This window comes from Artemia sp. Qi Xiang Cuo, chromosome 1 (genome assembly GCF_049724085.1).
Source record: "Artemia sp. Qi Xiang Cuo chromosome 1, ASM4972408v1, whole genome shotgun sequence".
Classification (NCBI taxonomy): Eukaryota; Metazoa; Arthropoda; class Branchiopoda; order Anostraca; family Artemiidae; genus Artemia; species Artemia sp. Qi Xiang Cuo.
The window spans coordinates 21,117,175-21,140,870 of record NC_142794.1 but is presented as its reverse complement, the minus strand read 5'-3'; the positions used below and the strand labels follow the sequence as shown (position 1 = coordinate 21,140,870).

Below are 23,696 nucleotides of genomic sequence, written 5' to 3'. Positions count from 1 at the left end.
AATCACATATTTAAAAAGAAATTATAAGGAAAATAACTTTTATTATTATTTACCTGTTTTTATTATAAATTTTCCTTCCTGAACCTTCAGCTAGCCCCTTCTCCATATCAGTTCAGTATGACTGTTGACTGAACAAAGATTCAAACTCATATGATGAAATTGAAAGTTGGTAAGGTGACTAACTGACTATTGTCATAACTTACAATGCGAGTAAGCGAAGTGGGTATTTTCTCATCCTAATAACTGAGTAATTGTGTGATAACATTTAATGACCGTGATGTGAAAGAATGTCGATACTCATGTCAGTGTAATTAAAATAGGAACAGCGGATTTTTTTTACGGGGGAAAAAATGGATTACTCAGAAAATGTGAAAATTACTTATCATTCAAAAGCGTAACATGAACTCAAAAACGTAACAGACCTTGAGCGTTTGTAGAACTGTCAATTAAAACTTATCTATTTATTCAACACTTGCCAGAAATAGGCCGACAGTACCGTCTTCGGCACCCCTGTATGTCTTCCTTTGTTGCTGGAGCATGACTGACGCAATACGTGAACAAAACTAGTCTAGAGTCTAGACGGTCAATCACCTTCGTCAACCGCTTGAGTCATTCAAACTTTCTATCAATCACCGTCAACGCTTGACTCAAGCGCCAAACACGTTCCTAGACGGTCAATCATGTTTGAATCAATCGACTGACGGAGGTTTTTGATCAAAATGATTGACCGTCTCGGGCCTCCTTAAGAGGATTTTGCGTAAGACCTTTTTTCGCGATCTAGAAAGCAAAGCCAGCTTAGCTTTCTAGTTAAACTTTCCATTATTCGCGACTTATGGAAAACTTCCACATTGTTATTTGCAAGAAGATAAGAATTGGCGAAACCTGGAAATCGTATTCACGATGTTAATGAGGCCCGGGACGAGTAGTAACCTAGGTTATATTTTGCGGCCTTTACGTTCCATCCTGTGTTATTTGCGGCCTTTACGTTCCTTGGTGCCTTATCTAGTACTTTCAATTACACATGAAAATATACATTGGAATTGCGCAAGAAAAACCCATGGCTGGTTTGGTGGCTATAGTCAGGTTTTGTGGGTATAGTCTGGTTTGGTGGGTATAGTCTGGTTTAGTTTTTCAAAGAGAGTGAGTACTTGACATTTTTGCAAAAAGGGATAAGGAATTCGGAAATCGGACACTATGAACGATATTAATTAATTTTTTGAATAATAGGAGTATGAATGATTCTATTTAGCGATTGTTTTTTATAGCGGGGCATAAAAAAAAGGATTAAATTGATTGTCAGTTAAAGTGACTCCCAAGTAGTTGTTAACTTAGGTGATTTGTTGTAAATAAGAAACAACGTCAGTCTATAAAAACGACTAACGACAACAGCATAACATTGTGAGTTGGCCTAGCTTTACCTCTCCGATTTGTCAATTTTGGAGGGAAAATATAAAATAATCAGAATCTAAAATAAATAGGACCTGCCTCAGGGGCAAGGCTCAGAGGCCCTTCATTCCCCCATTTCTGAGGGCAGGGGAGGGGGAGGGTCAATTTTGGAGGGAAAACCAAAAATGCTCAGAATCGAAAAATGGGATCTGCCTCAAGGGCAAGGCTCAGAGGCCCTTCGCTCCCCAATTTCTGTGGGCAGGGGTGGGGGGGAGGGTAAATTTGGGAGGGAAAACAAAAAATGCTCAGAATAGAAAATAAATGGGATCAGCCTCAAGGGCACGGCTCAGAGGCCCTTTGTACCCCAATTTATGAGGGCAGGGGAGGGTCTAAGTTCGAATGAAAACTGAAAATGATCAGAATAAAAACTAAAAGGGATCTCCCTCACGGCCAAGGATCAGGGTCCCCTCGGGCCTCAAGGGCGGCGGGCAAGGGAGAGGGGAGTAAATTTTTTAGGGACACACAAATATACTCAGCATCGAAAATAACCGATGTTTTCCCCAAGCGCAAGGCTCATTGGGCACCTTGACATCCTTTTCTTTGGACACGGGGGAGGGGGAGTAAAATTTGGAGGGAAAACCAAAATACTTAGAATAGAAAATAAACCAGATCTGCCTCAAGGGGAAGGCTCAGAGGCCCTTCGTTCACCCATTTCTGAGGGCTGGGGAGGGGGGAGGGTCAATTTTGGAGGGAAAACCAAAAATGCTCAGAATAGAAAATGGGATCTGCCTCAAGGGCAAGGCTCAGAGGCCCTTCGTTCCCCAATTTCTGAGGGCAGGGGAGGGGGGCGGGTCAATTTTTGGAGGGAAAACAAAAAATGCTCAGAATCGAAAATAAAGGGGACCGGCCTCACGGGCAAGGCACAGTGGCCCCGCGTTCCCCAATTTCTGAGGGCAGGTGAGGGGGAGGGTCAATTTTGGAGGGAAAACCAAAAATGCCAGAATCAAAAATAACTGGGGTCTGCCTCTAGGAAAAAGCTTAGAGGCCCCTCGTCCTTCCATGTCTGAGGGCAGGGAGGCGGGGGCGTCAATTTTGGAGGTACAACCAAAAATTCTCAGAATCAAAAATAAATGGGATCTGCCTCAAGGGGAAGGCTCAGAGGCCCCTCCTTCCTCCAATGCTGAGGGCAGGGGGGAGGGGGAGTCAATTTTGGAGAGAAAACCAAAATACTTAGAATCGAAAATAAACCAGATCTGCCTCAAGGGGAAGGCTCAGAGGCCCTTCGTTCACCCATTTCTGAGGGCAGGGGAGGGGGGAGGGTCAATTTTGGAAGGGAAAACCAAAAATACTCAGAAAGTACATTTTGAATTTAATTCATTAAAATGCAAGAGTTGGAATATTTCAGTAGTGTTTTGTTGTGCTTTACCTTGTCATAGTTACATTCTCTTAATTTTTCAAAGTTCATTTTGAATTTCTTTCGTTGAAATGCAAGAGTTGGAATATTTCAGTAGTGACTTGTTGTGTTTTACCTTGTCATAGTTACATTCTCTTGATTTTTCGAAGTTCATTTTGAATTTCTGTCGTAAAATGCAAGAGTTGGAATATTTCAGTAGTGTTTTGTTGTGCTTTACCTTGTCACAGTTACATTCTGCTGATTTTCATAGTTCATTTTGAATTTCTTTCATTGAAATGCAAGAGTTGGAATATTTCAGTAGTGTTTTGTTGTGCTTTAACTTGTCAGAGTTACATTCTCTTAATTTTTCAAAGTTCATTTTGAATTTCTTTCGCGAAATGCAAGAATTGGAATATTTCAGTAGTGTCTTGTCGTGGCTTACCTTGTCACAGCTAAATTCTCATGATTTTTCAAAGTTCATTTTGGATTTCTTTCGCTGAAATGCAAGAGTTGGAATATTTCAGTAGTGACTTGTTGTGCTTTACCTTGTCACAGTTACATTCTCTTGATCTTTAGAAGTTCATTTTGAATTTCTGTCGTGAAATGCAAGAGTTGGAATATTTCAGTAGTGTTTTGTTGTGCTTTACCTTGTCACAGTTACATTCTGTTGATTTTCATAGTTCATTTTGAATTTCAGATTTTCGTGTGTGTTTGACTCCTTGGGTTTATTATTTGAGAGGTTAACTTTAGTATTTTGTGATTTTAAGTGCCTGAAATAATGAATTAGAATAGTTTATTAGATGTTTGGGTTTTCAGAACTAGTTTTTTTAGATTTTCGTGGGTGTTAGGTTCCTGGGATTTATTATTTGAGAAGTTAACTTTAGTATTTCGTATTTGACATGCATGAAATAATGAATTAGAATATTTAATTGTCTGTTTGGGGATTTTCAGACCTTGGTTTTTTAGGTTTTCGTGTGTGTTTGACTCCTGGGGTTTATTATTTGAGAAGTTAACTTTAGTATTTTGTGGTTTTACGTGCCTGAAATCATGAATTAGAATATTTAATTAGCTGTTTTGGGTTTTCAGACCTAGATTTTTTAGATTTTCATGGTTGTTTGACTCCTGGGTTTTATTATTTGAGAAGTTAACTTTATTATTTTATGGTTTTACGTGCCTGAAATCATGAATTAGAATAGTTAATTACCTGTTTAGGGTTTTCAGACCTAGGTTTTTTAGATTTTCGTTGGTTTTTGTTTCCTGTAATTTATTATTTGAGAAGTTAACTTTAATATTTCATAGTTTGACGTGCCTGAAATCATGAATTAGAATATTTAATTAGCTGTTTGGGTTTTCAGACGTAGTTTTTTAGATTTTCGTGGGTGTTAGGTTCCTGGGGTTTATTATTTGAGAAGTTAAATTTAGTATTTCGTGATTTGACGTGCCTGAAATCCTGAATTAGAAAAGTTAATTAGCTGTTTGGGTTTTCAGAAATAGTTTTTTAGATTTTTTTGGGTGTTAGGTTCCTGGGATTTATTATTTGAGAAGTTAACTTTAGTATTTCATGGTTTGACTTGCCTGAAATCATGAATTAGAATATTTAATTGGCTGTTTGGGGATTTTAGGACATAGGTTTTTTAGGTTTTCGTGTGTGTTTGACTCCTGGGGTTTATTGTTTGAGAAGTTAACTTTAGTATTTTGTGGTTTTACGTGCCTGAAATCATGAATTAGAATAGTTAATTATCTGTTTAGGGTTTTCAGACCTAGGTTTTTTAGATTTTCGTGTGTGTTTGACTCCTGAGGTTTATTACTATTTGAAAAGTTAGCTTTAGTATTTTGTGATTTTACGTGCCTGAAATGTTGAATTAGAATGGTTAATTAGCAGTTTAGGGTTTTAAGACCAATGTGTTTTAGATATTTGTGGATGTTTTTCTCCTGGAGTTTATTACTTGTGAAGTTAACTTCATTATTTCATGGTTTGACATGCCTGAAATCATGAATTAGAATAGTTAAGTAGCTGTTTGGGTTTTCAGACCTATTTTTTTAGATTTTAGTGGGTGTTAGGTTCCTGGGGTTTATTATTTGAGAAGTTAACTTTAGTATTTAGTGGTTTTACTTGGCTGAAATCAAGAATTAGAATATTTAATTGTCTGTTTGGGGATTTTCAGACCTAAGTTTTTTAGGTTTTCGTGTATGTTTGACTCATGGGGCTTATTATTTGTGAAGTTAACTTTAGTATTTTGTGGTTTTACGTGCCAGAAATCATGAATTAGAATAGTTAATTAGCTGTTTAGGGTTTTCAGACCTAGGTTTTTTAGATTTTCGTGGGTGTTTGTTTCCTGGGGTTTATTATTTGAGAAGTTAACTTCAATATTTCGTGGTTTGGCGTGTCTGAAATCATAAAATAGAATAGTTAATTAACTATTCGGCTTTTCATACCTACGTTTTTAGTATTTTCTTGGATATATATGATGAAATATCTTAGGTGGCATGATAAATTTACTTTATTTTTTAATGCACTAGTTTTTCAGTAAGGACATTCGATATCCTCAAAGTGTTTAATTCAAACATTTACCTTGACCATCGATGTTGTTAGCAGAATTTCAAAAGGATCATTTATGAGTGCTGGCGTATGACATAGAGAAAATCTAGGTAAAAAAATGAATAAATTCTCTATCAACATCTATTGACAGATACGTGGGATGGCATTGAAAAAATCAAAGAATCGTAATTATTGTATTCTTCCTTGAAGCTCTCTCATGGTGATGATTGAATTTTATGACGTAGAAAAAAGTTGTGCATCACTATCGAATGATTTGATCGCTACCTCTTAAGTCCCATATAGGCATTGTGTTCAAGACTTAAGATCAAGACAGTATTTGTTGATAACAATTAATACACATTTTCATTAAAAGAGTTGAACTATTCTAAAGAATAAACACGGGTTAAGCTTAAATATATTTATTGATTAAACGTATTTACAGATTTTTTTTGAGAAAAAAAAACACAACAATAAATGTTTACATAAAAATAGTACTTAGCATTCACTCTTAAACATCCACAAACGATGGTCCCATGATATAGAATAGTTTTTACCATGTCTTATGGATTTATCACGATCAGGTATGTTCTTAGGTATCCACTGTACGAAAAACCTAACCTCGTCTTCAGGACGGTGATAACCCCCTTCAAATTTAGGAGACTTGAACTCTTCTAGACTGAAAAGTGGAATCCTAGGATCACACTTTTGAATTAAAACTTTATCTGTAGATACATTGCCCTTTACGTAGAGTGCTTCAACCCCGAAAAAGCTGCAAATTTCACTGAATTTCTCCTGAACATTTCTCAGTTCCTGACCAGCATTATTAAGTGGTGTAATCACTCTATCGTAGAATCCCAGTCTGTTTATATGACGTAATGTAGTACTCCACAAGCTTTTATCCTACTCAGACATGTTATAGTTCACTAGCCAATGATAATAGTCAATTTCGTCGAGTTCCATAGACAATAATAAAATTGCACATTCGAATATAACACCACAAGATGATTTTTTCAAACTGATAAATTCTGTGTCATACAGTCCTATCATCTTGGAAGTTATTAATGTAATTGTTAAGTAGAAAAATACTTCATCAAACTTTTATACCTTCGATACAGGTTGAATGGCGTTATGGCTGGGGGGATGAGCCATAAAACCATATTAATTAATTGTGGGGAGGAGTCTTAAAACCCTTGGAAGTCATTGCAGGGAGGAGTCATTGAACTCTAGGTATCTATTGCATGTAAATGAAGTCTGGAAATTTCAATAACAGAACAATTCTTTTTTTTTCTCTTTATCACAAACAATTTTCACTTATATACACAATGTAGAAATTGAATTCAAGAAATTATGAAAAAAATCTCAGTAAGTAGCAATTTCTTTCTTGAAGTCAACTCTTGGATACACAATACGGAAATTTCATTCAAGAAATTATGAAAATATTTGTAAGTAAGTAACAAGCTCTTTATTGATGTCACCTCTTGAATATACAGTACAGATACTTCATTCAAGAAACGTGATTAAACACGTTTTGAAAATACATGCTATTTGCTTGCCTTTTCTTGGCACCTTTCCAAACGAGCGGGGATTCCCCACTAGTTCCTACACATTGCAAAAAAGTGAGCAGTACGAAAACTCCACGTTTTCAACCAGACTGTTTTTTTTGTTTTTTTTTCTCTTTATCACATACAATTTTCACTTAGATAAATGATGTAGAAATTTAATTCAAGAAATTATTAAAAAATTCTCAGTAAATAAAAATTTCTTTCTTGAAGTCAACTGTTGGACACACAGTACGGAAATTACATTCGATATATTATGAAAATGTTTGTAAGTAAGTACCAAACTCTTGATTGATTTCACCTATTGGATTTACAATACGGATACTTCATTCAAGAAACGTGATTAAACACGTTTTGAAACTACATGCTATTTGCTTGCCTTTCCTTGGCACCTTTCCAAATGAGCGGGGATTCCCCACAGGTTCCTACACATTGCAAAAAAGTCAGCAGTAAGAAAACTCCACGTTTTCAACCAGACTATTTTTTTTCTCTTTATCACAAACAATTTTCACTTAGCTACACGATGTAGAAATTTAATTCAAGAAATTATGAAAACATTCTCAGTAAGTAACAATTTCTTTCTCTTGGATACACAATACGGAAATTTCATTCAAGAAATTATGAAAATATTTGTAAGTAAGTAACAAGCTCTTTATTGATTTCATCTCTTGGATATATAGTACAGATACTTCATTCAAGAAACGTGATTAAACACGTTTTGAAACTACTTGCTATTCGCTTGCCTTTCCTTGGCACCTTTTCCAAAGGAGCAGGGATTCCCCACCCACTGGTACCTATACATTGCAAAACAGTGAGCAGTACGAAAACTTCATGTTTTCAACCAGAATGGTTTTTTAGACAACACTCATTTTTTAGGGACCAATCAGGGACAGTGGAGGTTGATTAATATACAATAACTTGATTGGTGATTGGTTAAACACCGCGACGGCGCACACATAGTGAGAGAGACATGCAAAGTCGACATAGCTTTTATTTAATTTTTTTAAGGTTAATTTAGCCGAGGTTACGTGCGCGCGCACGTAACCTCGTTACTTACTGAGAATTTTTTCATAATTTCTTGAATTAAATTTCAACATCGTGTGGCTAAGTGAATATTGTTTGTGATAAAGAGAAAAAAAAGAATTGTTCTGTTATTGAAATTTCCAGACTCCATTTACATGCAAAAGATACCTAGAGTTCAATGACTCCTCCCCGCGATGACTTCCAAGGGTTTTATGACTCCTCCTCACAATGAATTCAGATGGTTTTAGGGCTCATCCCCCTAGCCATAACTCCATTCAACCTTGAGCGAAGATATAAAATTTTGATGAAGTATTTTTCTACTTAACAACTAAATTAATAACTTCCAAGATGATGGGACTGTATGACACAGAATTTATCAGTTAGAAAAAATCATCTTGTGGTGTTATATTTAAATTTGCATTTTTATTATTGTCTATGGAACTCGACGAAATTGACTGTTATCATTGGATAGTGAACTATAACATGTTTGAGAATGATAAAAGCTTGTGGAGTACTACATTACGTCATATAAACAGATTGGGATTCTACGATAGAGTGATTACACTACTTAATAATGCTGGTCAGGAACTGAAAAATGTTCAGGAGGAATTCAATGAAATTTGCAGCTTTTTCGGGGTTGAACCACTCTACGTAAAGGGCAATGTATCTACAGATAAAGTTTTAATTCAAAAGTGTGATCCTAGGATTCCACTTTTCAATCTAGAAGAGTTTAAGTGTCCTAAATTTGAACGGGGTTATCAACTTCCTGAAAACGAGGTTAGGTTCTTCGGACAGTGGATACCTAAGAACACACCTGATCGTGATAAATCCATAAGACATGGTAAAAACTATTCTATATCATGTGACCATCGTTTGTGGATGTTTAAGAGTGAACTCTAATTGCTATTTTTATGTAAATATTTGTTGTTGTGTCTTTTTTTGTTTTTTTTTCAAGAAAAAATCCTTTAGCAAATTCCAGAAATAAATATCTTTGATCTAAACCCGTCTTTATTATTTAGAATGGTTCTATTATTTTCATTAAATTGTGAAGAAATGGTAAGTAACAATTGCTTTCTTGAATTCGCTTCTTGGACACAATACAGATATTTAATTCGAGAAATCATGATAAAATCGCAAGTAAGTAATACACTCTTTATTGTTTTGATATTTAATTCGAGAAATCCCATGAGTTGAATTCAAGAAAGAGTTTGCTACTTACGATACTTTGATTTTGTCAATGCTATCCCAAGTATCTGTCAATAGATGTTGATAGAGAATTTATTCATCTTTATACTTAGATTTTCTCTATGTCATACGCCAGCACTCATAAATGATTCTTTTTGAAATTCTGCTAACAGCATCGATGGTCAAGGTAAAAGTTTGAATTAAACACTTTTAGGATATCGAATGTCCTTACTGAAAAACTACTGCATTAAAAAATAAATTAAATTGATCATACGACCTAAATTATTTCATCAGATACGCCCAAAAAAATCTAAAAAACATAGGTCTGAAAACCCAAACGGTTAATTAACTATTCTAATTCATGATTTCAGGCACGTCAAACCACAAAATACTAAAGTTAACTTCTCAAATAATAAATCCCAGGAAACAAACACCCACGAAAATCTAAAAAACCTAGGTCTGAAAACCCTAAACAGCCAATTAACTATTCTAATTCAAGATTTCAGGCACGTAAAACCACAAAATACTAAAGTTAACTTCTCAAATAATAAACCCCATGAGTCAAACATACACGAAAACCTAAAAAACCTAGGTCTGAAAATCCCCAAACAGCCAATTAAATATTCTAATTCTTGATTTCAGCCAAGTTAAACCACAAAATACTAAAGTTAACTTCTCAAATAATAACCCCCAGGAACCGAACACACACGAAAATCTAAAAAACTAGGTCTGAAAACCCAAACAGCTAATTAACTATTCTAATTCATTATTTCAGGCACGTCAAACCATGAAATACTAAAGTTAACTTCTCAAATAATAAACTCCAGGAAACAAACACCCATGAAAATCTAAAAAACCTAGGTCTGAAAACCCTAAACTGCTAATTAACTATTCTAATTCATGATTTCAGGCACGTCAAACCACGAAATACTAAAGTTAACTTCTCAAATAATAATAAACCCCAGGAGTCAAACACCCACAAAAATCTAAAAAACTATGTCTGAAAACCCTAAACAGCTAATTAACTATTCTAATTCATGATTTCAGGCACGTAAAACCACAAAATACTAAAGTTAACTTCTCAAACAATAAACACCAGGAGTCAAACACACACGAAAACCTAAAAAACCTATGTCCTAAAATCCCCAAACAGCCAATTAAATATTCTAATTCATGATTTCAGGCAAGTCAAACCATGAAATACTAAAGTTAACTTCTCAAATAATAAATCCCAGGAACCTAACACCCACGAAAATCTAAAAACTAGGTCTGAAAACCCAAACAGCTAATTAATTATTCTAATTCATGATGTCAGGCACGTAAAACAACAAAATACAACTGTTAACTATTCAAATAATAAATTCTGAAAAACAAACATTCACGAAAAACTAAAAAACCTAGGTCTGTAAATCCCCAAACAGCTAATTAAATATTTTAATTCATGATTTAAGGCATGTCAAACCGTTAAATACTAAAGTTAACTTCTAAAATAATAAATCCCAGGAACCTAACTCTCACTAAAATATAAAAAAACTAGTACTGAAAACACAAAAAGCTAATTAACTACTTTAATTCATGCTTTCATTCACGTAAAACCACAAAATACTAAAGTTAACTTCTCAAATAATAAACCTCAGGAAACAAACATCCACGAAAACCTAAAAAAAAACTAGGTCTGAAAATCCCCAAACAGCCAATTAAATATTCTAATTCATGATTTCAGGCAAGTCAAACCATGAAATACTAAATTTAACTTCTCAAATAATAAATCCCAGGAACATAACACCCACCAAAATCTAAAAAACTATGTCTTAAAACACAAACAGCTAATTAAATATTATAATTCATGATTTCAGGCACGTCAAATCACTAAATACTAAAGTTAACTTCTCAAATAATATACCCCAGGAACCTAACACCCACGAAAATCTAAAAACCTAGGTCTGAAAACCAAAACAGCTAATTAATTATTCTAATTCATGATTTCAGGCACGTCAAACCATGAAATACTAAAGTTAACTTCTCAAATAATAAACTGCAGGAACCAAACATCAACGAAAATCTAAAAGACCTAGGTCTGAAAACCCTAAACAGGTAATTAACTATTCTAATTCATGATTTCAGGCACGTAAAACCATAAAATACTAAAGTTAACTTCTCAAATAATAAATCACAGGAGTCTAACATCCATGAAAATCTAAAAAACCTATGTCTGAAAACCCTAAACAGCTAATTAAATATTCTAATTCATGATTTCAGGCACGTAAAACCAAAAAATACTAAAGTTAACTTCTCAAATAATAAACCCCAGGAGTCAAACCCACACGAAAACCTACAAAACCTAGGTCTGAAAATCCCCAAACAGCCAATTAAATATTCTAATTCATGATTTCAGGCAAGTCAAATACGAAATACTAAAGTTAACTTCTCAAATAATAGATCTCAGGAACCTAACGCCCACGAACATCTAGAAAAACTATGTCTGAAAACCCAAACAGCTAATTAAATATTCTTATTCTTGATTTCAGGCACGTCAAACCACAAAATACTAAAGTTAACTTCTCAAATAATAAACCCAAGGAGTCAAACACACACGAAAATCTGAAATTCAAAATGAACAATGAAAATCAACAGAATGTAACTGTGACAAGGTAAAGCACAACAAAACACTACTGAAATATTCCAACTCTTGCATTTCAATACTTAAATTCAAAACGAACATCGGAAAAACAAGAGAATGCAACTCTGACAAGGTAAAGCGCAACAAGTCACTACTGAAATATTCCAAGTCTTGCATTTCAGCGAAAGAAATCCACAATGAACTGTGAAAAAACAGGAGACTGTAGCTGTGACACGGTAAAACCACGACAAGACACTACTGAAATATTCCAATTCTTGCACTTCGCGAAAGAAATTCAAAATGAACTTTGAAAAATTAAGAAAATGTAACTGTGACAAGGTAAAGCACAACCAAACACTACTGAAATATTCCAACTCTTGCATTTCAATGAAAGAAATTCAAAATGAACTATGAAAATCAATAGAATGTAACTGTGACAAGGTAAAGCAAAACAAAACACTACTGAAATATTCCAACTCTTGCATTTTATGACAGAAATTCAAAATGAACTTCGAAAAATCAAGAGAATGTAACTGTGACAAGGTAAAACACAACAAGTCACTACTGAAATATTCCAACTCTTGCATTTGAACGAAAGAAATCCAAAATGAACTTTGAAAAATTATAAGAGAATGTAACTGTGACAAGGTAAAGCACAACAAAACACTACTGAAATATTCCAACTCTTGCATTTCAATGAAAGAAATTCAAAATGAACTTTCTGAGTATTTTTGGTTTTCCCTTCCAAAATTGACCCTCCCCCCTCCCCTGCCCTCAGAAATGGGTGAACGAAGGACCTCTGAGCCTTGCCCATGAGGCAGATCGCGTTTATTACCGTTTCTGAGTATTATTGGTTTGCTCTCCAAATTTGACTCCCCCGCCCCCCAGCCCTCAGAAATGGGGGAAGGAGGGGCCTCTGAGCCTTCCCCTTGAGGCAGATCCCGTTTATTTCGATTCTCAGTATTTTTGGTTTTCCCTCCAAAATTGACTCCCCCCCGCCCCTGCCCTCAGAAATGGGGGACGGAAGGGACTCGGAGCCTTGCCCTTGAGGCAGATCCCATTTATTTTCAAGTCTGGGCTTTTTTGGGTTTCCTCCCGAAATTGACCCCCCCCTGCCCACAGAAATGGTGGAAGTAAGGGCCTCTGAGCCTTGGCCTTGAGGCCGATCCCTTTTATGTTCGATTGTGAGCATTTTTGGTTTTCGCTCCAAAATTGACCCTCCCCCACCCCCCTGCCCTCAGAAATTGGGGAACGAAGGGCCTCTGAGCCTTGCCCTTGAGGCAGATCCCATTTATTTTCGATTCTGAGCATTTTTGGTTTTCCCTCCAAAATTGACCCTCCCCCCCCTCCCCTGCCCTCAGAAAAGGGGGAACGAAGGGCCTCTGAGCCTAGCCCTTGAGGCAGATCCCGTTTATTTTCGATCTTGAGTATTTTTGCTTTTCCCTCCAAAATTGACGCATCGGAGAGGTAAAGCTAGGTCAACTCACAATGTCATTCTATCGTCATTAGCCGTTTTCATAGACTGATTTTGTTTCAAATTTAACAAATTACCTGAGTTAACAACCCCTTCGGGGTTACCTTAACTGTTAATCAGTTTAATCCTTTTTTTTCTCCACCGTCATACAATCCAATCACTAATTAGAATCATTCACACTCCTATTATTCAAAACATTAATTAATATCGTTCATAGTGTCCAATTTGCGAATCCCTTATCCCTTTTTGCAAAAATGGCAAGTACTCACTCTCTTTGAAAAACTAAACCAGACTATACCCACCAAACCAGATTATACCCACCAAACCAGCCATGGGTTTTTCTTGCGCAATTCCAATGTATATTTTCATGTGTAATTGAAAGTACTAGATAAGGCACCAAGGAACGTAAAGGCCGCAAATAAAACAGGATGGAACGTAAAGGCCGTAAAATATAACCTAGGTTACTACTGGGACGGTCAAGCATATTTATATCATTTTTCTTGTGGAGTGTAATTAAGAATACTGTTCTGTATGGCCTGTTTTTTGGCTTATAATAAAATTATTAAATTAAAATTATTATTATTATTATGCGGAACACGAGTGTAGGCTATCTGTTTATTAATAAAGTCATACCGGGATCACCATTGGAAAGTTAAAAGTAGAGACTATTATAGCCGAAATAAAAAGGTGCGGTATTTGACAGGATATTGCGGGCAATAAAGACATTGAAACAAGATTATACAGTTTCCGAACTAAAAAAGAAAATTAATGTTTCAAAATCTTTCGACCAACGACGTTTCCTATTTTCTTTTTGTTTTCGCTTGAGCGCAACCAAAGTAAATGCGACACTTTAATTAAACGGTAGACAAGTTAAACTTGAAATTAGTTTTGGTCAAGATTGAAGGGTTAATTCAAGCACACGTCAAACGATTGACGGAAGCTTTTGATCAAAATCCTTGACCGTCTCAGGTCTCCTTTAGTGGAAAGCGATTCTTGCTAATAGTTTTTGGTGCTTTTTTTTCTGCACGCTCATGAACGCAATAAAACTTCCAATTTTGACTTTTTTCATGTTATTATCAATTACTCCAAGAAATTAAAAGTATTATTGAAAATTTTGCAAGATAATAACTGAGACCAACTATTAATGCTGGTTTATACATAAAAAATGGTTACAGCCATGGAAGCGCGGCCAGTTTTTAAATAGCTTTTTTTTTACTCGTTATTCGCAACTAGCCGTTATAATTTTCTCTAGCATATCTATAAACCAGCTTCGCTTCGCGACTGCCACTAGGGTTTACCACCCGGTGAGAAAAAAACATCACTAGATTTTAGTGATTTTTTGGTTGATTTAGTGATTTTCTTCAATAAGCTGGTGATCTCTTTGCTGATTTAGTCATTTTTTCTTTGGCGATATAAAAAAAAACACTAGAAATATTTACAAATCACAAGAGACGGCAACCCCGCTGCCATTTCTTTGCTCCTTATACATGTCTTGTCGCGAAAACCTCCCATTAGTAACAAGCAGTACTAGTAGCTGCTTACTTACCATAAATAAGAAACCTCAGCGTAGTGTGAATGTTTGATGTAGTATCAAAAATCCTTTAAATAAAACTGTAAAATAACGTGGCTCACTAACAAAACGTAGAAAAAATTCCAGTCCTTGCACCTCTCGCGCTCTTGATTCAGGTAAGAATACTCGAGAAACATTCTGGCAGTCTCCAGTCAAATGCTATTCATCCATATTTCTCGGAGAGCAGGTGTTTTTTTTTTTTTTTTTTTTTTTTTTTTTTTTTTTTTTTTATGTTCACAAATTATATCTATGATTTCCATTAATATAATAGTTCATAAACTAACATATGCTCATTAAAAAAAAAAAAAAAAAAAAAAAAAAAGCCAGCATCGAATAAACAAATTTTCATTTTAATTAGATATAATTATTATGCCAACAATACGCAACCGTTTCAAAATTTGGTTATATCCAGCTTTCTAAGGCTATAATGCCAGGAATGTTGAGATGGCTGGGACACGTTCTGCTGATGAAGAATGAGAGATTGCCAAAATAGTCCTTTTTGGCCAATCATTTAGGTCCAAATGAAAAACTGGTCGTCCCCGAATTGTGGAGGTTGTAAGGAAGGAATTAAGGGAAATTGGAATTTCTTGGGTGGGGTAAAAAGGGAGGCTTCGAATAGATTATGATGATACGCATTCGTAAAAAGACAATTTTTTGTTTTCCACTGAAAAAAAAAACAATCTAAATAAGTTGCAACATTGGATGAATTCGTTTATGACCTTAATTTTCGAAGAAAAAAATCGTACGAATGACGGTCAAAACACCAAAAGGCGTCAAATGCCCTTATGGTTTAACTTCCAACATCGAATCAAATGAAATTAAAATTGTTTTGCGAAAGATATTTAAAAAGAACTGTATTTCTTTTCACCGAGCTTATCTCGGTCCCTTACTATTGAAAATAAGAGGGTATTATTGATATAAAAGAAATAGTATTAATATAAAACGAGTAATATCATAGACAGCGCAATCGCGCTGCCTAAGTAAAGAACAATGTTGGCGCAACGTATTATTTATTTCTTTAGACCAGGGTACTTCAAATCGAAGGAGGTGTCGTAGAAACTTAGAAAAGGGCTTATTCGACAGGAACTTGGAACGGCTAGTGCCCTTTTTAATAGTCGAAAGTGATTGGAAGACAACTAACACCCCTTCAACTCCCACAATTTCCCCAAACACATCCAATCAAAATTTTGAGATAGCCATTTTGTTCAGTGTAGTTGATTTCCAGATAGGAAATATATTTTTGAGGAGGACCCTCCCCCACAGCCCTCAGGGCAAGGGTTGTAAGTTATGCCCTGGGGGCATATAAGATTTTTATAGAAAGCGTTGTCGTAGAAACTTCAAAAAGAGCTCATTCGATTGAAAATTCAAAGGGCTAGTACCTTTTTCATAGTCGAAAGTGATTAGAGTGCAACTACCCTCCTCTCACGCCCACCTTTTCCCCAAACACATCCAATCAGAAATTTTGAGATAGCCATATTGTTCAACGTAGTTGAAACTTCTGAAAATAGGTCTTTGAGGATCACAGCTCCCGGCACAGCCTTCAGGGCAAGGGTTGTAAGTTATGCCCTGGGGGCATAAGGGGCATAAGGTTTTCATAGAAAGTGTTGTCGTAGAAACTTCAAAAAAGGCTCATTCGATTGGAAATTCAAATGGTTAGTGCCCTTTTTAATAGTCGAAAGTGATTGGAAGGCAACTAACACCACTTCCACGTCCTTCATATCCCCAAACACATCCAATCAAAATTTTGAGATAGCCATTCTGTTCAATGCAGTCGAAAGTTTTGGAAATTATATCTTTGAGCAGGAAACTCCCCCACAGCCTTCAGGGCTAGGGTTGTAAGTTATGCCCTGGGGGCATATAAGGTTTTTATAGAAAGCTTTGTCGCAGAAACTTCAAAAAGGGCTCATTCGATTGGAAATTCAAAGGGTTAGTGCCCTTTTTTACTGTCAACAGTGTTAGGAGGGCAAATGACCCCCCTCTCACACCCATTAATCCCCAGGATACATACAATCAAAATTTCGAAATAACTATTTGTTTCCAACGTAGTTGAAAGTTCTGGAGACTAGATCTTTGAGAAAGATTATAATTTGTACTTTACTGAAAAAAATTCTTTTAAATTTTTTCACTTTTATAACTTTAAGAAATCAAAAATTAATTAAGATTTTAAGGAATAAATATCAGCATTATGTATATTAAACAGACTGCACATTCTTTCAGTAAATTCATTTGAATTTGTTTTCAGTAAATTACAAATTATATTCTGGCTCTTCGTGAACAAAGGGCGTAGAAGCCAACTCAGAATAACTTATATTCTTTTTGAGTAGGACTTGTTTTAATTTCTGTTTGTTCTGGGTTTTATTATTTAATAATACTGATTTGCGGTAGTCCTATGTGTGATAAAGTATTTTATTATATTTTTGTTCATTTTTGGTTTAATGGAGTTCTTTACTTTTTTTTGAAAAACTTATATTGTGCAAAAAGTTTTTTCGATTAATTAACACAAAAGGAGCAGTATACTTCACCGAGTTTCTGAAGAGACACTAGAAACCAAAAAACTTACAAACTCCATGAAAGAAATTTTAAGAATTACACTCCAGAGCTTCACTTCAAATGTTACTGTGTGATAAACTGCAACACACTACTACTACTACTAATAACAACTCACTGCGGCACCAAGCCGCCTAAGGCCAACACAGCTGCGCACGCTGTTCCTATATCCCAATCTATTCACAGCCTTCCTCTTTACACCCTTTTAAGAAGTTCCCATTTCCCTTAAAGCTTTCCTTACGACATCCTCCCACCCCTTTCGGGGACGACCTGCTTTTCGTCAGGTCCTAGATGGTTGGCCGACAAGGACAATATTTGGCAATTTGTCATCCTTGATCCGCAGAGCGTGTCTTAACCACATTTTCGGAATCTGTCCGTAAATAGTAAATATTATGTCTAAATAGTAAGTATTTAAATCTATTTATGTATATAAGTATGTATATAATTGTATGTATATAAGTATGCATGTAAAAACGTATGTATAGTAAGTATGTAAATAGTAAGTAAGTATGTAAATAGTAAGTATGTAAAATAGTATGTATCTAAGTATCGTAAATAGTAAGTATGTAAATAGTAAAGAGTAAGTAAATAATATTTCATTGCGGACAGATTACTATTTCAGATACATTGCTGCAATATAATTACCAAAATGCTCTCAATATACCCTTTCTAAAGTAAGCACACAACACTCAATTTGTTGTTGAAACATAATATTTATATTCCTTATATTTTATATCCTTGAAATTTATACTTACAAGTTCCATAGAGTGAAATCCGAAAAATTGCACCATACAGCTTCACATCAGATGTTATTGTATGATAAACTAGAATAAGATTACCGAAATACTCTTTATCCAACCTTTCCAACGTAAACATACACTAGACAATTTAATGTTAAAACTCGAAATTCATATTCAGCACTAAGTACCCATTAGAGCAATAAAAGCTAAATTCTGGAAAAAAACAACTGTGTCATAAAAATTTCAAGGAATTAGCATTCTTTGCCATAAAATTTTGTCCTTTTTTTCTATCACTAGAATGTATTAAACAGATTTTCCAAGGTAATTTTTCAATTCTTCCTGTTACATAAGTTTCTGTTTTTTTGTGGTACGGTATCCTGTTTTGCAAATAATTTTGAAATAATTTTGAAAAACCGCAAGATGGTTTGTCATACGAAGATAGTTTATTTCGTCGTAGATGAATATATGAAAAACGTCAAGTCAAGTTTATTTAGGAACGTTTTATATTTTTACTTTTTAGATTTTTTTTAACTTCCAAATATTTACTTCATTGCTGAGGAGAGATGGAGGGAAGCATCACCCTGAAAATTTGAGCCACATAAGGATGAGCCATGAAATTTTTCGTAATTAACCGTAAGTAATAGGTCCTTTTCATCGTAACATAATTACATACTGGGCTATGTCAAATGGATGCCTGCAATTTATCCAGGAAAGGGATGAGGAGCAGCACCGAGGGGTTGCTCTCTCTCAGAAATCATGTACACCAGGAGGCACCTGCCAAGCGTGACGGAACTGTAACAAGCGTTTCGGGGAGTGTGCCAGGCGTTTTGGGGACTGTTCCAAGCGTTGCGAGACTGTGCGGCACGCATGGCATTCTGAGATAACCACTATGTCGCGAGAAGTCAGTGCCCCCTCAGGCAGTACAAAGTATCCAGTGAGGGTCAGAGGTAAGAAAAAAGAAGTTTTTGCTGGAAATGTTACATTATTTCATATTGTTTTCTCATTTTATTTCCAAAGGGGGTATCCCTGTTCGTGGATAGTGACAAGTAGTTCCATTAGGGGAGGGAAGTGATCACCGAGACTCATTGAGGTCTCATCCACAAGTCTCAGTTGGGTAAATTACGACTTTTAGGCAGAAATTTATTATCAGAAATTTAATTTTATATATTTAATTTGTAACGCAACATATTTTTATTTCAATTTAGAACATTTATAACTTCTTTTTTCCAGTGAATCACAAACTGAAAACCAAATGGCATCCATTGTTAGATATTTTTTTCAGAAACCTTAAAATATAATATACAGCTCAAAATATAATTACAGGAGGAGGCCAGAAAAATCATTGGTGTAGATTTACCCTTCGATATGTAGTCACTACTACAATTTTACATACTAAATTGTATTTGTACCGTATTTCTAAAAACACAAAAGTAAAGATGTGCTACGACAAAGTTCTTCCCCTGAAAACAGTATTGGCTCACAACAGCCCTGGTGACAAGACAGTTACTTATACTTGCAGCAGTACCAGGCATTTAACATGCCTCAAATTTTGAGTCGCTTCTCTTTATTTCTGATTTCTTTGAACCCTTAGCATTAGGGGTAGTAGGCATGGTTCCTAAAAATCCTGGACCAAGTCGGCACTCCTCTTCGGGTATCCACCAACCACTTCATCTATTACCTCAATAACAGCTAAACAGGCAATATTTTGAACATTCTGATGCATGCCCCGTGGTGATAAAGTGGCTGCAGTAACTTAGAAAACGTGCGTTTATAATAGTCCAGACAACGTGTGTTTTTGTGAGCTGCTTATGCTTTTTCTTTTGTGCCACCTGCGAAGGTTTATCAGAAATTCATCTTTATCAGAAATTCACTTTATAGAAGATTTATCAGTTTTACCGACTGGTTTATCAAAGGTCATTTTAAAGTTTATCGATTCTTTTATGCTACCAGCAACGGTTTATCAGAAGGTTTCACAAAGGTTTAGCGATGCTTTTCTTTTTATGCCACCAGTAATGAAGTCTTTTTGGACCTAAAAATAAAAGAAAAGCCAAAAACTATATTTTTGCAAGGGTTAGCACTTGAATATCAAAGGAGTCGTCGTAAAAGCTTGAGGACGGCTCATTTGAGAGTAAATATTTGCTTCCACTTCATTTTGAAAAACACCTGATGGTATACCTCCATTAATTGCAACTCTTCTTATTGATGCCTGGTGGTTGTCTACCTGATCGTGCAGTAAGATAAACGTAAAGAATACGGCATTGGACTTTGCAGTCCCTACCAGCGATGCTGATCTCTGCTTCACGGCCCTTCAGCAAGGAAGTGCGATGGGGGGGCAGCCATTCTGCGCTTTCGCATACCCTTACTATTTACCTTCTCCAGATTTCTCCATGTACCCATTTAGAGATCGATCGACTCTGGCTTGGCTTACAGAGTCACGCCACTGAGCCCCGTTCCAAAGGAAGTAACCAGTGACACTTGGACTTGAACCCCTGTCCTCACGGACAAAGGATTTCGCCACAGTGATCGCGCAATGCAATGCTTTTTCAATATTATCTAGTATCTATGTCGCCAGTGGCAGATCCAGGGGAGGGGCGAGGTCCCCCCCTAGCGTAGTCTAAAGTAGTGTAGTTTACTTCATTAACTCCAGTTTGCGTTAATTAAACTCGGTCCTAACGCAAGTTTATCGGATCAACCTATTTTGCGCCCCCCTCCCCCTAATTTTTTTTATTGGATCAACCTATTTTGCGACCCTCCTCCCCTAAAAAAAAGTCCTGGATCCGCCCCTGTATGTGGGTAAATAAATCTAGTATAATTCCATAGATTTAGTCAATCACATGAATGCAGCCAATCATATACTTTACTGCTAAAATCAAAAGAAATTAAAAAATTGACTGATATTTGACTGGTAGGCAGTTCAGCGTTGCCAACGCGGTACAATTGCACCATTTTTGGTATAATTTTGAGGTCGTGACACAATGTGGAACATTCGGAAATCTTTTGACACAATCAAACCTTCTGGTAGAATTCGATTTTACTTGCTCTGGTAGATTTCGGATTGAAAATTTTTAATCAAAAATTTTCTTCTTGTTAAGGCAAATTTTTAACCTGTTGTTCAGATGGTACAAATTAATATCTTGTACAATTTAGTCAGAAAACTGGAACAGTTTGTTTCAAAGCGTTGACAACGTTGATACAGATAATAAGATTTAATTGGACAAGCATATAAGAGCTATGGATAAGAGTTAATTCCCAAGACATCAATTCTGGAGGTAGCCCAAACAAAAAATAAACAAATAAAATCTTTGCTAGCAAAGGTGCTATACTATGAGTTTTTTTTCAGTTAATCTGTATTCTCGCTGACGTCACTTGCAATTATGTATTATAATTTCTGTTCCAAAACCACAGAAAACACGAAATTATAAGCAAGTAGTTTTATTAACGTGTATAACGCGCTGCAATAGTAGACCCTTTTATCTATTATAAGCATTACAGGGGCTAAAAATGTCGGTGTATGCCATTTAAGGCTGGACAAATGATAATTAATGATAATTGAATTCTGAAACAAACTCATTAATGCGTTTTTAAATAACAAGGGTTAGTAGAGAAAGTGTAAAAAATGTGATGTTCTAATTCTAAAGTAAACACTCTCACTGAGCCAATGGTGTAATCCAAGATTTTGTATCCAGGATTGGGGGGGGGGGTCACAACTACAGAAAAAATTATAAATATGTTTATGTGCATTTTTGTTGCGTTTTTACGAATATAAGAAAAATCTTGGGAAGGGTTCAAACCCAATGAATCCTCCCCTGAATACAGCCTTGCGTTAAGCCCACTGAATCTTCAAATGAAAAAATCTTAAAAAGCGGTGAAAAAATTGGTTATGCAAATTCAAAAGATGCTATGGGACGTTTTCGTAAAACTCAGATGTACACCCCTTCACCACTCACTCAAACTAAGCAAGCTCTACCGATTGAAAAATTTGGAAAAACAAGCTATTTGAAAAAAAGGAAATACCCTTTTCTTGTGCTATCATTTATCTTTCCAGTAATTTGTGGTTAATTTGCATTGCTCGAACTAGAAATAGCTACCCAATTAAGGAATGCTCGACATCTTAAAATCAGAGGTTTTAATTGGGGGGTGGGGGGGACTATATTTTGAAAACTCCTTATTTTAAGGACATTTTTCTTTGAAATATAACCTTTTTTTGGCATTTTTTTGAAATATTTGTCCCCCCGCCCCCGTTAGATTTTGAAAAATACATTTTACCCCTCACGGCATTTCATAAATTTACATCATTGCTGAAAATGCATTCGATCAATTGTTTAATCCGCTTTCGTGTGTCTTATTAAGTAATTAAGATTATTAGAAGTTTAAGTTTTGGCAACTTATTGAATTAATCGAACTCGAACTTTTTCGAGCTCGAGCTCTATTCTGTATCATAGGAAAGATTATTTATGTTTATCTCAAATAGCTTGTTTTTCCAATCTTTTCAGTCGATAGAACTCACAATCGAAAAATATACAATGCTCCAAAAATTATTAGCACTGTCAATGTTTATCAACAGATGGCGTCAGAATCCCTGCTAAAATCGATTTTATCTGCTTTATTTGATTCTTCAGGGTATGTAGAGTTTTTCGTAAATGTTTCATAGTTATTCATTTAGAAGAAAAATGAAAAATTTCTGATTGGAGCAAATAGCGAAGTTGGAACTTAAAACGAACAAAAATTATTCTCCGCAGTCTTTGCAACACATATCTGCAAAAACTAATTCAAATAAACTGACTCAATATATTTCCCTAAATTTGTAGATCCCTGAAAAATTAGCAGTTTACAGAAAACTCAAAACCGACGCAATAAACAGAAATAGGAGCCGAGAAGTCTTTGAATAGCTTGAAAAAATAAGACTAATTTATGAGGCTACCTACAGTCTTTTACCAGAAAAGTCCTGGTTTTCCCAGTTTCCGTAAAAGTCCGAGCGCCTATTTTTGCTTTTTGAACTCAACATTTTAGGAAAACTGATCATTCAATACAGGCGTCCATTTGAAGGCACTTACGCTACTCTCTAGATTTTTTCCACACCTTAGATTTTGAAAAATACTTTTTCTTGGGTATTTTTGTTAGAAAATGCCTTTTTAGGTAATTCACAGAAAAAAAAAAAAAAAAAAAAAAAAATGTCCTCCTGGATCAAAAAAAATACATTTTGAGAAACTTCAATTGGTTCAACAAACTTCACTTGGTTCAACAAACCTCACTAATTGAGAAACTTCACTTGGTTCAACATTTCAGCGCTCTTTTTCAAAATTTACCAAAAAAAATGTTTTCGCAATTAACTTTTTTCTGTTCAGATAAATATAAACCACAGTTATAATTCACAAATAAAGTTTAAATGAGTTTTTTTTTATTAGAAAGGTGTATATTCAAACGCGCTTTTTAGATGTGACTTACTAAAGGGACAGGGAGGGGAAGTACGTAAGAGAAGAGTTTTAAACTTTCAGTTACGGGTTTTCGCCCATGGAGATTATAAGGCTAACCTTTTTATGCTTCCCAGCTTCTCAACCAAAGAGATGGCACCAAAAAGCGCCATATGGCACGTTACGATGACGTTTTCAAGACGAATTAATGAAAAGCACGTAGATATGATCAAGGGCATTGTAATAAGC

The 23,696-nt window shown here is 35.4% G+C and overlaps 1 protein-coding gene across 3 annotated transcripts in view; it reads right to left on the bottom strand.

Moving 5' to 3' along the window:
* LOC148956109 (bestrophin-4-like) overlaps positions 1–18,310 on the bottom strand; it is a 265,036-nt gene extending 246,726 nt beyond the window's left edge. Inside the window, exon 1 of one of the 3 annotated variants that reach the window (XM_089094424.1) lies at positions 18,052–18,310. In XM_089094424.1, the coding sequence (XP_088950550.1) occupies positions 18,052–18,172 (121 nt within the window). In that variant the 5' untranslated portion in view covers positions 18,173–18,310. Of the gene's footprint in view, positions 1–14,725; positions 14,853–18,051 lie in introns of those variants that run through there. The other 2 variants (XM_089094333.1, XM_089094498.1) reach the window with 2 other exon arrangements.
* Between the last annotated feature and the right edge of the window lie 5,386 nt (positions 18,311–23,696).